General features: G+C 47.3%; 1 protein-coding gene across 6 annotated transcripts in view; it reads left to right on the forward strand.

Annotated features, from left to right (window-relative positions):
* Positions 1–19,525, forward strand: part of STRN3 (striatin 3) — a 180,959-nt gene that overhangs the window by 24,125 nt on the left and 137,309 nt on the right. For all 6 annotated transcript variants that reach the window (XM_085888843.1, XM_085888844.1, XM_085888845.1 and 3 more), the window contains one exon: positions 18,679–18,782. In XM_085888843.1, coding sequence (XP_085744969.1) covers positions 18,679–18,782 — 104 coding nt within the window. The remainder of the gene's footprint in view (positions 1–18,678; positions 18,783–19,525) is intronic.

Below are 19,525 nucleotides of genomic sequence, written 5' to 3' on the forward strand. Positions count from 1 at the left end.
ATGAGGAAGTCGGGAGTGGTGGAGAAGTATGTGAGGATCGTGCAGGATATGTATGAGGACAGTGTGACAGCGGTGAGGTGTGCGGTAGGAATGACGGACCGGTTTAAGGTAAAAGTGGGATTGCACCAAGGATCGACTCTGAGCCCTTTCCTGTTTGTAATGGTGATGGACAGGTTGACGGACGAGATCAGACTGGAGTCTCCATGGACTATGATGTTCGCGGATGACATCATGATCTGTCGGGAGAGTAGGGAGCAGGCTGAGGCGAGCCTTGAGAGGTGGAGGTACGCATTGGAGAGAAGGAGAATGATAGTCAGTAGGAGTAAGACGGCGTACATGTGCGTAAATGAGAGGGAGGGTGGTGGTATGGTGCGGTTGCAAGGAGTTGAGGTGGGGAAGGTGGATGGGTTCAAATACTTGAGATCAACTGTCCAAAGTAACAGAGAGTGTGGGAGAGAAGTGAAAAATAGTGCAGGCAGGATGGAGTGGGTGGAGAAGAGTTGCAGGAGTGATTTGTGACAGAAGGGTAGCTGCAAGAGTTAAGGGGAAAGTATATAAGACGGTAGTGAGATCAGCTATGTTGTTTCGTTTGGAGGCGGTGGCGCTGGAGGTGGCAGAGTTAAAGATGCTGCGATTCTTGTTGGGAGTGACGAGGATGGACAGGATAAGGAATGAGTATATTACAGGGACTGCGCACGTAGCACGGTTTGGAGACAAAGTGAGAGAGGCGAGATTGAGATGGTTTGGACATGTGCACAGGAGGGAAGCAGAGTATATCAGAAGGATGCTGAGGATGCAGCCGCCAGGCAGGAGGAGAAAAGGAAGGCCAAAGAAGAGGTTCATGGATGCGGTGAGGGTGGACATGTGGGTGGTTGGAGTGTCAATGGAAGAAGTGGAGGATAGAGCGAAATGGAGAAGGTTGATCCGCTGTGGCGACCCCTAACGGGAGCAGCCGAAAGAAGAAGAAGATTCTTCACCATTGAGAGATAGGGTCAAAAACTATATATAGCACGATGTATCAAAAAGTTGTGGACGGATTCGGATGAAACTTAGTGGACACGTTGGGTGTGTGTCGAGGAAGAATTTATTCAATTTTGGTGAAGATCTGGACCCGGATCTGATCATTTTTATGTATTTCTTCACCATTGAGAGATCGTGCTAAACCGATATGCAGCACGATATCTCAAAAAGTTGTGGATGGATTCAGATGAAACTTGGTGGACATGTTGGGTGTGTGGCAAGGACGAATTGATTCGATTTTGGTGAAGATCCGAATCGGGATACGACAATTATTTAATTTTTTCAGTGATTCTTCACCATTGTGAGACGCGGCCAAAAATGATATGGTACTGTCTGTATCGCATGATATTTCAAAAATGTATTGGGCCCGATATTGTTGGGTTCGGTGGCGAGGAACGGCCGCCAGGTGGAGCAGTAGAGCCCTCTCCCACCGAACACCCGGAATTGCAGGTCGTAACCTTTTGGACAACTCCGAAGGTCACGGGTTACTTAAGGACCGTACTCGCTTATTCTCTGACGGCGTGGGGTGGGGTTAATAGCCAAATTTTGATATACCTAAGTAACCACGTCGTCAAATTACCGGGGAAGTCACACCCTCAATGGACTCTGTCGAATCGGGTCGCTCTAGCAACTTCGGTCCGGTGTAACCGAGCGGAATTACCAAAGTCCGTCAGTCCAAACGACAACTTACAGCCCAATCGGCTTACTGGTTCTCAAGCACGAACCGTGCTGGGTCAATAATAGAAAGCACAACAACGAGCTGGTACATTGAACAATTGGGGGTTTATTTATAATGGGGGCAGCCGCAGGGGAATATGAAAAGAGCAGAGTTAAACCGACTACCAGAAATGCAATTTAATGCACAAGGCACTTAAACAGTTTCTACTTACAGAACGGTGCCACCGACACACACACACACACACACACACACACACACACACACACACACACACACACACACACACACACACACACACACACACGCACACACACACACACGCACGCACACACAATAAATGGGGCCGGTTGAGCATCTTTCCGCCTCGTGCGGTCTGGTCGAGACGAGCTGGTTCGTGGGGGGGGGGACTCAAACCCACAAATTCGTCGCCGCACCAGGGACCGCGCTCTCCAACCAGCCACGCACCAACAAACCAAGACCAAGGAGAAGACCAGAGATGACGATGACCCAGGACCAGACGAACCAGCCAGCACCAAGAACCGCGACCCCCAAGACCAGCGCTCTGGAGCCTGGCATTCCTTTATTCATTTCTTGTGTGGGGTGAGAAAATCGCCATCTGAGGCATCTCAACCCTCATTGGCCGGGGTGTCGTGGGAAAGTCGCCCTCTGTGGCAATCTCAAGCCTCATTGGCCGGGGTGTCATGGGAAAGTCACCCTCTGCGCGTGATTGGACAAGGGGCACGCCCCTGCCTTTCTGGGCGGAGTCTCGATCTGAGGCGATGGAAATCTCTGCCCACGTATGTGGCTGGACAACCGTGTGTAATGGCGTGATGTGCGAAGTGAAGGAGTGATGGTTTATGTTGGCTGGAGGCTCGATTTGTATTGCAAAAACCCTGACTAAAAATAAACCTGCAGCGCACACATGAAATTCCCATGAGACATAAGGGACGGGACCCTAACTATAAACACCTACTTATCAAAATAACTGAGCTACGTGGACCGCTGTCTGTCTGTGTGCAATGGCTTCCAGATTCGTAACAATATTGTTACGAATTCGTGCCCGCTGGCGTGCGAACGACCGCGTCTAACTAATAGCGGTCGCTTCGCCCACCGAACGGACAATTCAGTCACGACTTTCCGGAACAACGCCGAAAACCAGTCACGGGTGTGCTCCAAGCACACCACAACCTTGTCCGTACTCCACCCGCGCGCTACAGGGTCAATCGCCGAATTGTCGATATACCTAATTATTCGCGCGGGTAGATTACCGAGAGATTGTACCTCAGCGAGGCCTGCTTGGACACGAGCCGCTTACGCAGCTCGCTCCGTTTTGAGATAACCGAGCGGGGTATTATCGCGAGGACTCGCTGGACCCAATTCTATTATTGGCTATTTAAAAGCCCACTATTATTCCGATATGCAAGATGGCAGCTCGATCAAGGAAAAGACGTAACGAGCAGGTTCACATTTAAAGAAGCACATTTATTACAAACGCACATAAGCACGTAAGCAGTCATGCAATGAATAGGGGAAGCATGCATGCAATTATACAGCCAAACACAATGCAAAAGAAAGAGCTAACACCGTTTATCTATTATGTACATTTACTTATACAGGTTCTACTTATTGGACTCGGTGCCACAACGTTCATTCAAAAGCAAAGAAAAGCCACAGGACAGATGAGGGGCAGACTAGACCTCTTTGGGTCTTTATTGCACGGAGCTGTGTAGACCGCATAGGCTCTGCGAGGCCGCGCAGGTTACCTTCCTCGCTGGGGCGACCCACGACCTCCCTCCCCACGGCAGCTAGCGTAACCGCGGCTCGGCCGCGGCCTGGTGATTCGGGCCCCAGCCGACAACGCCTGAGAGGAACGAACGGGTCTTCGCTCTTTTTGAGTTGATGCTCTCTTTAAGAACCCGTTCGTCCCTCAACGATGCTCAGACCGCTCCGGAGCCCGATCACCTCAGACCGTTCGGTGCTGGTTGGCGAGCTCTCTCCGGCTCCCACACGAACACGCAGCTCCGCGCAGCACAGCAGGCTTAGCTGCGCTCCCAGTTTGCGCCTCCTCCCCTCTCCTCAGCTTCTCCAGCTACTGCAGGTTTCGGACTACAGACTTCCACGCGGATCCTCGACCTCTCCACACTGACCACGCTTGGCATTCCGCTCGCCCTTTTATAGGGCCCGAGAGACGAGATTTTGACCTCCGCTCTCCGACCTTCGACCCCCCGCTTGCTTCGCCCCTTTCTCTCTTTTGATCCGAATCTCGGAGGCTAAGCTTGGAGCGAGCGTACGTGGTAGAAATCACCAACGCTGAAGGGAGAGTGGACGTGCTCGAGATCACTGACTTGCGCGACGAGCAAACCCCCGCGTGTGCCTGCAGCGATGCCGTTCGATGTGGACTCGCCGCGGCTGGTGCAAAGATGGCGTCGCTTCGGGGATGAAGGTGAGGCAATGTTATTCGGGTTGCTCTATTGGGGGAGATGCGGTTTGGGAGATGGTGAGGAGATGTCGCCATTGTGAAGGCGGTTGTGGAGAGGGTGGCTGGTAGTTGGCGTGGTGGAGAAGGTGGTTGGTGGTTGGCGTGGTGGAGAAGGTGGTTGGTGGTTGGTGTTGCGGAGAGGGTGGTTGGTGGTTGGTGTTGTGGTTAGTCCAAAATAACGATAGCAAAATAAAAACGGCTAACTCAAAGATCACAGCCTGGATGACACGAATAAAGCTCATTAGACAACGGTGGGAAATCTAACTGAACACGGACTTATCGGCATAACTGAACTGAGGACCTATATGGTGTTCTGCGAATTGCCACAGCCGTAACACTACCCCCTCCCCTTTTTACAGACTCGTCCCGAGTCGTCATTTTCGGGTGCCATCATGTGTGAGTTTCCCCAAGTACGTTTTATCTTCGGGTCCCTGAGTGCGACATTTAATGTATTCGTGTCCCAAAAATAAATAACCTACGGGCTGAGTAACTAACTAAACAAACCCACTCATGCAGACGACTCAAATAAATTGCCAGCGCTCTGACACACACATGCAGGGGGAAGCAACTCGTTTATAATTTTACCCTTAACTTAACCTTATACATTGTACACAAAACCATGGCCCAGGACTGATGGACTGTGGGGAAAAAGGGCAGAGAGCAAAGTCAGCGGTATTTTGTGAGGGTGAGCGCCCCTGCAGCTGAAGGTCGGATGTCTTTGGGGCCTGTTCAAAAGGCCCCGTTGTCTGTCACAAAAACCTTTTCAAGTCTTCAGCTGCTGAAGGCAACTCACCCAAACCCGGCGGCTATGCGCCATCCCACAGGCCATTCTTCAAGCAGGGAGCCAGGCTGCTCACACGCAGTCTCTGGCTCATGAAACAAATGCAGGTGACAGGGATTGTGGCCGGCTGCACCAATGCAGTCCTAGGCCTCCCCCTTGAATGAGCGCAGTGAACACAAACGGTGCACGGGCTGCACAAATGCAGTCTCCGTGTGCGGCTGCCTACAAGACAGTCCCTGCAGAACAGTGAATGGGCACTGCCACAAGCAAACACAAGCAACTGAGCGGATGGATGGATGGATGGACAACACGGTTACATGAGCTGCCATTACAGTCCCGTGGTGCGGCTGCCTACAGGGCAGTCCCTGCAGCTCGCGCGATGATCCTGAGGCACATGGTAATGGACAGAAATGGGGTAAATGCAAACAAAGGCTTGCAGGCATTGGGCAAGGCAAAGGCAGGCAGACAAGGCATGGCATGGCAAGGCAAGACAAGGCCGTTGTAGCAAAACAGGCCGGTGGTGAAGCTGACCAGCACAGGCCTTGTAGTAAAAACAGCAGGCAGGTGAACTGACCGGCACAGGCCTTGTAGTAAAAACAGCAGGCAGGTGAACTGACTGGCACAGGCCTTGTAGTAAAAACATCAGGCAGGTGAACTGACTGGCACAGGCCTTGTAGTGAAAACAGCAGGCAGGTGAACTGACCTGGCACAAGCCTTGTAGTGAAATGACTGGCACAGGCCTTGTAGCAGGTGTGTGGAGGGAGTGCGGTGGTGCTGGCCACTCGGAAGGCGGGCCCGGACCTACCCTACTGTCTCCCTCCCAACCTATCACCTTTGCCTGTCTCTGTCCATACCCACCCCCTTAGTTTGCAAAACAAATTTAGCCCCAACTTTAAAAAAAAAAAATTTATTTCCCCTATAAATTTGTCTCCCGAACCGCCTTTATAGTCTCTGTCTGGCTAACCTATCCTGTCTCCTAGCCTACTCCCAACCCCTACGTTCCCTTCCTGGAGGGGAATAAGGGATAGCTTGTGTCCTGTGTCGAGGCCCAATGAAGCCTCAGAATGAACTCCTCATATTTCAGCGATCTACTTTACCACGGTGAGTCCAGCGGCCCACAACGAGCGAAGGGATGGATGGTGCGGAGGGGTACACTTCCTAACTACCCTAACATTTATTAACTTTAAACTACCCCGGGGCTTTCCAAAAGCGCCTCTCGCTTAAACTGCTGGTTCTACAAACCAAGATTCCCGTCGCCTGTGTTGGTGGCCTCACAATTTCGGGCCTCGCTCTCGAATTTTCCCTCGTGCCCTCGCACGGTCTCGTGGCTGGGACGCGTGGCTTCCTTGGCAGGAACTACCCTCTGCCGATTCTCCAGCTATGGCACCCCCGGGTCCTGCAACTGTCTCCGAGCCTACCAGCTCCCTAAAAACTGGGGAGTGCCCTCCTCGGCTACTCCCCCTCGATGCCCACGTGGCGTGTTGGCGCCCCGGGTCCCTTTCCGAGGGTCGCCCGTGCCCAGTGCACTGCCCCCGTGGCATTCTGGCGCTACGGGTCCTGCATCATGCGGGCCCACCCGTGCCCACTACAATATCCCGCCCCCCCCATGGACCCTTGGGCTACCACGGCCGACAAGCCCTGTGCCCGGGGTACCCACTAAGCGATACTCGCCGTTCGCAGCCACGCTCCCAGCCGTCAACAAGGCTCCTGCACCCCTCCAAATGGGTTTCGAGCCTACCTTTCCACCAACAGCAAAACGACCTCCAGTTTGTCAATTTGACTAACCCCCTAACTCACTTTACACTGACCCCGGGGTCCCTTGGGTGGGAATCGCTCCTCCTCCCAATCACTCATCGCACCATGCATTCCACATTCACTCCATACACCCAGACTCGCTGGCCTCACTCATTCAACCTGTTTCCATTTCACTCCATTTCATCGCTGGTCACTGCCATTCTACTCACTAAATCCCATAACTATCTCGTGCTCCTCGTCATCCCTTAAAATATAGCACGTTCCTTTTAACACTACGTAGCTCAGCTACGTCCCCACTTCACATCCAAAGTCTGTCACTGTCGTCAAAATAATCATTTTCCATTTCCCATCCTAAATCTGACCTAAAATCCCTCTAACGAATCCATTCCACGGGCTCCATGAGGACTTATCCCTGCCCCATGGAGCCGGTCTAACTAACACTAACCCATCCCCCTAACTAGTGCCTCTGACCAGGGAATCCCCCTAGGTTGTGTCCTGTGCCCGGGGCAGCGGGATCTTTCACCCTCTGACCAGAGAATCCTGTTCACCCGAAGCGAGGCTTGCTTTTTTTTCTTTTTTTTTGTTATGCGTGCACCAGCACGGCTACTCGCAACCTGCGCTTTCTCCCCGTGACTTTGTGGCAGCTGCTCGCGCTTCGGGCACCTCGTCCCTCCTCGGACGGTACTATCCGGCAGGGATTTTCCTTTGCCGGATTCCAACCATGCAGCCACAACGTCACCCTGCGCATCCCAAGCAAGCCTCGCGTTTCGAGGGGTTCCCCACGCGAACACATGTGCTCTGCTCGTCGGAGCTTTACAATCATGCTCCCGTGGATAACCCATCCGGTCCAAATCCATTATCCAGCCTTCCTTCTGTCCGTCTGTGGGGTCGGCTCGAATCCACCGCGGCGTTTCCGGACCGAGTTTCACTCGCGCAAGCGCGCACGTGGCGGCCTCATGCTTCGCACAGCACGGACCCTGCACGCGCTGCCGTGCAAACCCGGCACGGTCCCCAAATCAGCTACGGCCGCTACTCGGCCTTTGTCCTCCGTCTGGTGCTGTCGTCATCGCACTCTCGCGCACGCATTCCCACGTGCCACGACGCTCACACACCTCGACATGACATTCACACCGGGACATGTGGTTGCATGTTCGCGCATGCCAACCGCCATATCCCTCTCATACAGCGACCTCACACACACGGTTTCTCTCATGCATGCCATTTCCCTCGCACACGTGGTTCCACTCACACACGGTGCTTCATCCACACACGGCGTGCTGGGAAGCATGCGTTTTGGCACACTCGCAACCACGCACACCATTTTACTCACACACGCGGTCTCTTTCATACAACGCCTTTCACCCACACTATACTTGCTTTTCAGCACACATTTCGCCACACTCGTGTACACACATACCGGGCCGACCACACTGGGGATTTGTTCCACAAGGGGTTCCGGGGCCTTCACACCCTCCAAGCTCCGTGTGCACCCGTCAACAGCACTCGCCCCCTCTACCTCGCAAGGCTCGACCGGACCCACCTGGTCGAGATCCGCTTCAAGGGGGAATATTCCCTCCCCTCGTTCCATAAGGAGGCTATCCGGCTGCTTGCACCGGGTCACGACACATTCCCCGAGCTCCCCTTCATTGTCCTTCACTACCTCCATGTGTGTGTGCTCGTCTTTAACCCCGTCTTTATATTTAGTCTCTCCTCTGGTTTTTCTATCTCCCGCGTCTATACATTTTATTTCCTTGTTCATTATTTCCGTTTCTTCCTGGCTCCATTTTCCTTCCCATTTGAGTCGTTCTTCCTCTCTGAGCCCCCTTAGCTGTTCGTTATTTTTCCGGAGCTTTTCCATCTCTGTGGACTCCAGCTTTGCTCTCTCAGTGAGTTGATTTATTTCATACTCGTATTGTTTTTGTTTTCTACCCCACCGTCTCTCATGTTCTTCATTCTCCAATCTCCTTATTTCTTTCAATTGGCCGATATTTTCCTGTTTCATTCGTTCTTCCTTCACTATCTCTGCTTACTTCAACCTTGCTTTCTTTTATAATTTCTTTCACCCCCTGCCCCTCACGCTCTTCATTCTCCAATCTCATAGTTTCCTTCAATTGGCCGATCTCCTTTTCCCGTTTCATTCGTTCTTCCTTCACTATCTCCGTGTACTTCAACCTTGCTTTCTTTTTTTAAATTTTTCGAACGTCGTCACCTCGTGTCTCCTCTTACACGTTTCGGTCTTCCCATTAATTACGACCTCGCCCGTCGTTATCGCGGGCCTGCCAGCCGTTGCACTCCCTCTCGTTGGTTCGGAGTCTCCGCCACGTGGTGTCGCCTTTTTGTGCTCCACTGCCCGTATATCGCCACGTGCAGGCGCCATTATGCCCATCTGCAGGCCTTGCCCCATATGCTGCGTTTCACCCCGTTGGGTTCGCATATCGTTTATCATCTCTTGTATCGCCTCCATTAGTTGTTTCATCTCAAGCGAACTCAGCTGAAGCGATCCGCCATTATGGTGTGCGGTTTTGCTGGGGACAGGGGAGGGAATTTGACGGAGGAGGTAAGGGGAGCTGTCAAAAGCCGCGGCCGCTGCGCCCATTTCGGACTCTGGGTTCGTTTGTGGGGGATGTTCAGCCTGCATGTTAATGTCCTGCTACATGGATTCTATCATTTCCAATTCTATTTCTCATCCTGCCCCTGTTCGCCTTGAACTGCCATCTTTCGTATCGGAACTATTTAAATGCTCGTAATTTGATGGAACCGGAGGGTCGCCTCACACACCCTTGATTCGGTTCCCGTTAATTTGCTTGGAGGTGGGATGGATTCGAATCTCACTCGCGGACACCAGTGTTACGAATTCGTGCCCGCCGGCGTGCGAACGACCACGTCTAACCAATCGCGGTCGCTTCGCCCACCGAACGGACAATTCAGTCGCGACTTTCCGGAGCAACGCCGAAAACCAGTCACTGGTGTGCTCCAAGCAAACCACAACCTTGTCCGCACTCCACCCACGCTACAGGGTCAATCGCCGAATTGTCGATATACCTAGTTATTCGCGCGGGTAGATTACCGAGAGATTGTACCTCAGCGAGGCCTGCTTGGACACGAGCCGCTTACGCAGCTCGCTCCGTTTTGGGATAACCGAGCGGGGTATTATCCCGAGGCCTCGCTGGACCCGATTCTATTATCGGCTATTTAAAAGCCCACTATTATTCCGACATGCAAGATGGCAGCTCATTCAAGGAAAAGACGTAACGAGCAGGTTCACATTTAAAGAAGCACATTTATTACAAACAACACGTAAGCAGTCATGCAATGAATCGGGGAAGCACGCATGCAATTATACAGCCAAACACAATGCAAAAGAAAGTGCTAACACCGTTTATCTATTATGTACATTTACTTATACAGGTTCTACTTATTGGACTCGGTGCCACAACGTTCATTTGAAAGCAAAGAAAACCTCTAGGACAGATGAGGGCAGACTGGACCTCTTTGGGTCTTTATTGCACGTAGCTGTGTAGACCGCAGAGGCTCCGCGAGGCAGTGTCGGTTACCTTCCTCGCTGGGGCGACCCATGACACTCCCTCCCCACGGCAGCTCGCGTAACCGTGGCTCGGCCGCGGCCTGGTGATTCGGCAACGCCTGAGAGGAACGAACGGGTCTTCGCTCTTTTTGAGTTGATGCTCTCTTTAAGAACCCATTCGTCCCTCAGCAATGCTCGGACCGTTCCGGAGCCCGATCACCTCAGACCGTTCGGTGCTGGTTGGCGAGCTCTCTCCGGCTCCCACACGAACACGCAGCTCCGCGTGGCACAGCAGGCTTAGCTGCGCTCGCAGTTCACGCCTCCTCTGCTCTCCTCAGCTTCTCCAGATACTGCAGGCTTCGGGCTCCAGACTCCAGACTTCCACGCGGCTCCTCAACCTCTCCAGACTGACCGCGCTTGGCGTTCTGCTCGCCCTTTTATAGGGCCCGAGAGACGAGATTTTGACCTTCGCTCTCCAACCTTCGACCCCCCGCTGGCTCCGCCCCTTTCTCTTTTTTGATCCGAATCTCGGAGGCGAAGCTTGGAGTGGGAGAAATCACCAACACCGAAGGGAGAGCGGACGTGCTCGAGATCACCGACTTGCGCGGCGAGCAAACCCCCGCGTGTGCCTGCAGCGATGCCGTTCGATGCGGACTCGCCGGGGCTGGTGCAAAGATTGCATCGCTTTGGGGATGAAGGTGAGGCGATGTAATTTGGGTTGGTCTATTGGGGGAGATGCGGTTGCAGAGAGGGTGGTTGGTGGTTGGTGTTGTGGTTGGTCCAAAATAACGATAGGAAAAGAAAAACGGCTAACTCAAAGATCACAGCCCAGGTGACACGAATAACCCCATTTGACAATGGTGGGGAAATCTAACTGAACACGGACTTATCGGCATAACTGAATTAAGGACCTACATGGTGTTCTGCGAATTTCCACAGCCGTAACAATATGTTGTCGTGGATCAGGCATTACATGGCGGAGGTATGTGCTCTACCGAGTGCCCTTCGAGTTATATGTATATATTATATATATATATATATATATATATATATATATATATATATATATATATATAAATTATTGTTATTATTATTATGAGGGTACCCAGTCAAATGGACTGGGTCACCTATTGTTATTCCTCTGTTTATTTCTTTTTTTTCTTCCGCCAGCAATTTGCAGGCTATTTCACTTTAAAAATCATTTTCCCAGCAACAGTAAGTCCGATCGACATGAAATTTTCACCATAGTATGCATCTTTTTTGATACCAAACTTAATTGGTAATTGTGACATTATAGGTCACATGGTATGGGCGCCATCTTGAGAAAACTGATAAACTTTGGACCTCTGTATCTCTGAAACGGTGCAATGGAAATAAAATTTCGCTTCATCCATTTGAATAAGCTCCTCATGGGGAACACGGGTGATTTTTCCTGACGTCATAGGTCGAGGTGTGCCGGTCAAAATCCGTTAGGTACAATGCTGCATAGGAAAAATCCGAAATTTATTGAGCCTCATCCACACAACAACTCACCGTAGAAAAAATATATTATGACATCATAGGTCACTTGGTTCGGCAGCCATCTTGTTTTGAAAAATGTTTTAAAAAAAATCTTCTCCAGAACGGCCAGACAGATTGAGGCCAAACTTTACACACACATTCCCCATGAGGTCCTTTTACAAGTTTGTTAATTTCTTATTGATGGGTCACATGGTTTGGTGGCCATCTTGAATTTACCCTAAACCTTCAAACATCATCTTCTCCAGAACGGCTTGTCAGATCAAGGGGAAACTTCACAAACGTATTGCCCACGAGTAGGGAATATAAGTTTGTTAATTTGTAGTTGATAGATCACGTGGTTTGGCAGCCATGTTGGATTCAAGAAAAATATTAAATAATGTTTTCTCTGGAATCGCACAACCTATCGAAGCAAAAATTTGCAACTATCATCCGCCATCATGTCTGCATTCATAGTAAAAATTATGATGCCACAAGTCGCAGGGTTTGGCGGCCATCTTTGATAGAAAAACGCACCTTATCCGATAAACACGAAACTTCACACACCTATTCCACCTCGGGATTGGAGGCAGGATATAAATTTATGATGTCATAGGTCATATGGTTCGTCAGCCATCTTGGATTGAAAATTAATAAATTTTTAAAATCTTCTTCTCCAGAATGGCCAGACAGATTGAGGCAAAAATTCACATACACTTTCCCCAAGACATCCATTCACAAGTTTAATTTCTAATTGATAGGTCACATGGTTTGGTGGCCATGTTGAATTTACCCCAAAAACTTTCAAACATCTTCTCCAGAACTGCTGATCAGATCAAGGGGAAACTTCACATACGTATTGCACACGAGTAGTGAATATAAGTTTGTTAATTTCTAATTGATAGGTCACATGGTTTGGCAGCCATGTTGGATTCAAGAATTATATTAAATAATGTTTTCTCTGGAACCACTTATCCGATTGACGCAAAACTTTGCAACTATCATTTAAGTCTCACATTGTATCAAAGGCGGACGTCTGGGTACCTGGTCATCACTGCCAGCAGTTTTAAGTGGCAGTTCTAGTTATTATTATTGTTGTTATTGACAGAAGTGCTGATGCTCAAACAGAAACTCTTACTTTGGATGCTTCATGCGTGCAGAAAACCTTAGTCTGGAGAAATAAACCATGCTCGATTATGGTTGAGGGAAGAAGAGGAAGAGGCAGACCTTGTGTATGTGCTGGATGGATGGGGTAGGCTGCAATCAAGTTGTCTCTGCCAGAGCTTTGTGAACCGGCGCAGAATGGGGATGTTTGGAGAAACTTGATCATGAATTTCAACAAAAGTCGGACACGACTTCACAGAACTGGAGGACGAGTTTCTTCTTTTTAAATTTTTTTTTATGCTGACAAAGTCGCCGGAGCCATTATGTTTTTGGGTTGTCCATCCTTCCGTGATGGGTTTTCGTTTCCGCGATAACTTATTAAGTTAAGAATTGCTGAAGGGATCGAAGTCAAACTTGGTACAAGTATACATAATGGCTGCAGTGCTCGATGTTACCTGGTGAAATTCAATGAAATATATATATTTAAATATTTCCTGCATGACAAATTGGGGAATGTTGGCCTTTGTGTTTCCTATGAATTACCGATATTCCCAAAACGTATTACTTGATCGCTCCTGGGGAAAATCGAGGCAGAGTATAATATAAGCAGCATACTCACTTGAGGCCTGAACTTTGAGGTGTTATCATAAACCTGTGTAGAGCAATCTTTTTAATAACAGGTGCATGTGTAAAGACTATATTAATTACATTTGTGTTGTAGATAAATCTCAACAACCTCAAAATATGATCTTTGCTTTACATATTGCTGGATTGCTTCCAGAATTAATAAAAAGCCATGCAGTGTATTGGCCTGAAGGACAATTATCTGGTTATATGTGGGTCAGTTTTTAAGCCTGGTGTTGGCGCAGTGGTTCGGGCAGCGGCTTGGGATCCAAAAGGTCCTGAGTTCAAGCCCCGTTGGGCCACTGAATTCATACACCAGGGGGTTGACTCAGCCTGTCATCCTTCCGAGGTCGGCGAAATGAGTACCAGTATACTGGGCCGGTGTATACCCCAGTTAAAATAGGTGTACCATATCCCTGTGTCGTAAGAGGCGACCAGGGTTGCGTCAGGAAGGGCATCCGGCGTAAAACATGTGCCAAATCCCTATGCGGATCATACGGATGATCCGCTGTGGCGACCCCTAACGGGAGCAGCCGAAAGAAGAAGAAGAAGATGTGGGTCAGTTTTTAGCCCCCTTTGGACTTGGTCCAAAATGGGAGCTTTTGGATTTGGTCTCGATTTTCGTGTCCATGCGTGTGTGTGCATCCACAACCATATCTCAGACATGTATTGACCAATTTTTATTCGTACTTGGCAAAAGACAACACATGATGGTGTACAACCATACAAAACAAGGACAAATGTGTCCAAGAGCCGTGTCCTAAAGGTTTTGTCTTCACCAGAAGAAGAACAAGAAGAGGAAGAAGAATTAAAAAAAACAACAACTTCCGATATTTCGTCACGTCACGTCCGTCATGGACGATCTTCGTTCATGACGAGAAAGTAGTGTATTTACGAAATTACAATATATTAAATGCAATAATCTTTAAATAGTAACGTGAACTTTTCGAAACTTAAAAGCAAATGTCCGAATATATTTAAAAGTTCATGATAGATGCTCTCAAAAGGCACCCTCAATGCGAGGATGTGTACAGGTGTTGAGTATTTAAGGAGATCCGGATCCTGTATATAAAAGAGCCGAGTCCTAAAGGGTTTGTCTTCACAAGAAGAAGAACAACAACAAGGCCGAGCTCTCTTAGAGCAGCGTTCGCTACATGAGACGCTGCTAAAAACAGCAACCCGGTATCGAACTCGTCCTCAACCATTTCTTGGACATGCATTTACTGATGTTGTTCAAACTTGGCACACAGATAATGAATGATAGCTTTACATATGCACATCATTTTGTTTCTGACATCAGATCCGAGATGGCTGACTGGTGGCCATTTTGTTACTTAAACATGTCCCCAACTATTTGTCACACATGCATGGTCTGATTTTGTTCGAACGTGGCACAATCACAGCACATGATGGCGTACACTTGCACCTAACTTTATTTTGTGTTCTGATCAAAGCCAACTGATAGACTGGCAGCAATTTTAGTTGTAAATAAATATGGGCTAGCCCTTTAACTCCGTACAGCAAAATTACTAAAACAACAATGGTGATGACATAGGTTTTTATTTATTTATTTATTTACTTATTTTTCCCTTGTTTTATCCAAACATAGCCCTCAACCATCCTCTGGATGAAAGAGGAGACCATGCAAAGTTTGGTTGCACTGGTTCTAGCAGGGTCCGAATGCATAAACGAACGAACTTTTCTATTTGTATATTAGATGATGTGTAAAGATAAACTGATTAGATAATGTGGTCAAGAGGTCTAAGGACAGAGGTCCCTTGAGGTAAAAATTGTGTTCCTGTGCTAACGACAAACAGACAGGTAAACAAACGGACCCAAATGCAATACCCTCCCCTTCAGCAAGGGTAATAAAGTTTGATCGCTAAAACGTCATATGTCACGTGTTCGGGCAGTGGAATTGGATTGAAGTTAAAACCTATAAAAGTCATCCTCTGTCAAACCGCTGAACCAATCAATGTGAAACTTTAGTAATATCATTGAGTATCCATGGTGATAAAAGTTCGATAATTAAAACATCGGTGAAGTGGTTTCAGAGAAAAAAATTTTTTGTCAGTCAATTAAACATTGTCAGTCAATCCAATATGGCTGCCAAATTGTGTGAACTGTGATGTCGTACTTATCAAACTTTATTCCTCGTGACTTGCAGCTTTGTAAATGCCCACGTAGAAATCACTGCTTGCAGTTATGTGGCAGTTCATGGGATCAACTAGCTATGAGAAATGTTGTTTGATTAAAAATGATGAAATATTATGGTATCGTCATTGACACGGGTGTCGTTCAGTAACAGGCATAACTGCTCGCTTTTATAAGTGGCCGCTCTAGTTTTTATTATTTGTCCACATTTCTGTGGTGGTGTTTCATTGAAGCATTATATTGATGTCTAAAAGTGGAATCAGCCAATATAATTTTATTTTGGGAGTGAGTGGTGTGTTGGTTGGGGGGGGGGGGGGAGAGAAGCCTCTATTTACCCACCCCAACATGGTGAGAATTTGTAAATTTGCTCTTCACCAGTTCAACCACTTAAAACTTGTGTAAGATACTATGGAATCGTTCTTTCTCGAAGATTGTTCATCCAGATTAATGTCCCCATCATGACCATTGTGCTCTGTGACAAAATTTCCTGCATGGAGAGTGTCAAGGTGATGGATTATTGTCCCGATCCAGTATTCCACCTGAAACCCAGGCTGAATTTGTCAGCCATATTGTCACCAACTGAGACCTTTTTGTACCTATTCAAATTGGTATTCTCAGTGGACTTTAATCTGCATCTGCATGTGTATCGGATTACATAAGTTTTGCTCTGCACTTTGATTTGCAAAATATGCATTGCAATGTACATGCCGAACTCTGCGCTCTCCGAATGAACTCTGCATTCCGTTCACTAGAAATAGACTCCCGTGTGTATTTGTTTAAATCCCCTTTGAGAGTTTGTCCAACAAGGGACACCATTTATTACAAATATGCAAAAATTGTGGAATTTCTACTTGCATACTTTGCTTTAATTTTTTGGGGTTTATTGTGGCATCATCTTTGTGATATGTTTCAATTTTAACTAGTATTTGCTTTTTACCTCTGCAACCGAAGGTGGAAGGAGGTTATGTTTTCACCCCTGCCTGTCTGTTTGTCTTTGTTTGTTTGTTTGTTTATGTGAAGGACACTCAAAAAGTTGTGGACGGATTCGGCTGAAACATGGTGGACATGGGTGTGTGACAAGGAAGAATTGATTCAATTTTGGTGAAGATCCGAATCCGGATCCAGATCTGATAATTTTTTAAAGTGATTCTTTACCATTGAGAGATCGGGCTCAACCGATGTACAGCACATTATCTCAAAAGGTTGTGGACGGATTCGGATGAAACTTGGTGGACAGGTTGGGTGTGTGGCAAGGACGAATTGATTCAATTTTGGTGAAGATTCGATACCGGATTCGAGAATTTTTAAAGAGTTTTAACCTCAAGAGTCTTCTTCCTTCTTCCTTCTTCCTTCTTCCTTCTTCCTTCTTCCTTCTTCCCGTTCAGGGTCGCCACAGCGGATCATCCGTCTCCATTTCGCTCTATCCTCCACATCTTCCATTGACACTCCAACCACCCGCATGTCTGCCCTCACCGCATCCATGAATCTCTTATTTGGCCTTCCTCTTCTCCTCCTTCCTGGCGGCTCTATCTTCAGCATCCTTCTCCTGATATACTCCGCTTCCCTCTTGTGCACATGTCCAAACTATCTCAATCTCGCCTCTCTCACTTTGTCTCCAAACCGTCCTACCTGCGCTGTCCCTCTTATATACTCATTTTTTAACCTCAAGAGTAACACCTCAAAAATCAAGTCTAGTGATACTTTCCAGATAGTTCTCTGTGTCTGCAACACCATCTTTGTGATGTATCTTTCTATCTATAGTCAGTGGGGCAATTGAGGAGAAATCTCCTCCTTCCCAACTGGGGGTTGTCTGTACTTTATCCTCCAAATGCTGAGCATCAACTGATGAAGTACCTTCCATTTGTATCGTCTTTGGTATGACTCATCCATGTCATAATCAAACCATTACCAATGAGTCTGGTGTTGACTTGTAATGTGCAGTAAAGGTTTGGGTGGAAATTCATGCAAGAATAACTGAATTTTGTACATTGAGCAGTTGCTCAAATGCTTCCGTCGTGGTTTGTAGAAATCACTTGATTGTTTTGAGGTTTTATTGGCAATCTTGAATATTGTTAAGCAGCAAAAGGAAATTTATCAATACTTTAAGCCACCTTGGCCTGACTTCCTTTTTTTTTTAAAGTGAGTAAAAGTTCAGTTTGTTAATTTGCTTTTAATTATTTAGGAATTGGTTGCATTCATGTTCACCAAAAGTTTTCAGTTTCCCTGAAATACGTATTGATTTTTCTCTTCACTTTGTATTTCTAATAATTGTTGTACAACTTATTTTTGTTTTCAAGAATTGCTTGTCAAAGTTGCTTCTTGTGAAAATTGTTCACTTTTTGTTTGCTTTTATTGCAAGTTGTTGTCATTTTTAGTGAGTAGATATTATTACACTGATTCAGTCCTGAATTTGGCCTGCGAGCTGCATAATTTGTAAGTTGTGGCTGTACTGCTGATGCATTGCCTCTGCACATAAGGGCAGGAATTTTTAATTTGTTCAGGGTGCCAGAAATACCTTGCCTACACTTCTTTGCAAATGGACACCGAAGGATATTCAGTGTCTACCAGCAGATGCCTGCAGACTGGGCACCCGTTTTAACGTCCATCCGATGGATGGTGTATTCGAAACATCAGTGATGGTTTATAGCTGGATTGACTTTTGAACCCAGGCTTAACAGTTCGGAGGAGGTTGCGCATTCCTCTCGGCTATCATGCCGGTCCTGGTAAGTCATGCCGAGGGTTCCACTTTCATGCAGTTTCTCCTGGGGTGTGCTGTGCACAGTCGTGAGACTTGATCTCTGCCCTCGGCTTTCACGCCTCTCTCCAAGTTTAAAAACGTTTTGGTAAACCTCTGAAAGGCTTCTTCCTGCGCTGGTAGATATGGTATCCACTTCCCTAATAATGAAGCTCTTACACCTTGAGCTACTTTTATAAAACACTATAAAAACTCGTAACATTTGTTGAAGCTTGTCGATTGGCTTTGGAATTATACGGTTTGTCCTATCCTTTTCATGCAATAAGGCCTAACTTTTTTATCGTTTATTTGTAATTGTTTCCTGCAGGCTCGGATAGCATTTTTACAAGGAGAAAGGAAAGGTCAGGAAAATCTCAAAAAGGATCTTGTGAGAAGAATAAAGATGCTAGAATATGCATTAAAGCAAGAAAGGTAAGGATTGCAATACAAAGGATACCAATGAACCACATTTTAGTTTTGTATGTCATGGTTTTAACAGGTGGACAGGTGTGCGTGTGTGTGCGCGCGTGTGTATGTGTGCGTGCGAGTGCGAACACTTTTGATGAATATGCACATTGCACAGACATATGTGGCATACATGCTAACAGGATTTCAGGATGTCATTCATTACATTTGGTTGGGTACTCAAGCTCACCACATCATTGCGGCATCTATTTCTTACATCAACACAAAAGTTGTTTGTAGGTCTCTTCTCTCCTCTCCTTCCCCTTAACTCACTCATATCTTCCCTGAATTTACTTGCCTTTCTTTTCCCACTCCTTTCACTGTGCATCCATAATGAGTATACGGCCCCGCGTTCTTACCCGATGAATAAGAAAATCGTATCTTTCTTTCTGGCAAAGCGTTTGTCATTCAGTTTGATACGTTGCCACAATTTGGTGATGAGTTGTAATGATTACGGCATTGCCGCATCTGCAATAAATATTATAATAATTGGGGAAACTTTTTATCATTAACATTTTTGTGGGTAGAGTATTCTGTTTTGCTTGCACAAAGGCTCCAGAGTAAGGGTGCAATGAGCCGATTGTTGTTTGACAATAATCAAAGTTCAAAGTTTACCAATGCCATAAAATTGGATGTTTAAAGCCAGATATTTACATGCAGGAAATCAAATGTTACCAACATTATGTTTATCAAAAGGATGGCCCAAAATA

Source organism: Eptatretus burgeri, chromosome 7, assembly GCF_056783735.1.
Source record: "Eptatretus burgeri isolate ZD-2024b chromosome 7, Ebu_testis_v1, whole genome shotgun sequence".
NCBI classification, from domain to species: Eukaryota; Metazoa; Chordata; class Myxini; order Myxiniformes; family Myxinidae; genus Eptatretus; species Eptatretus burgeri.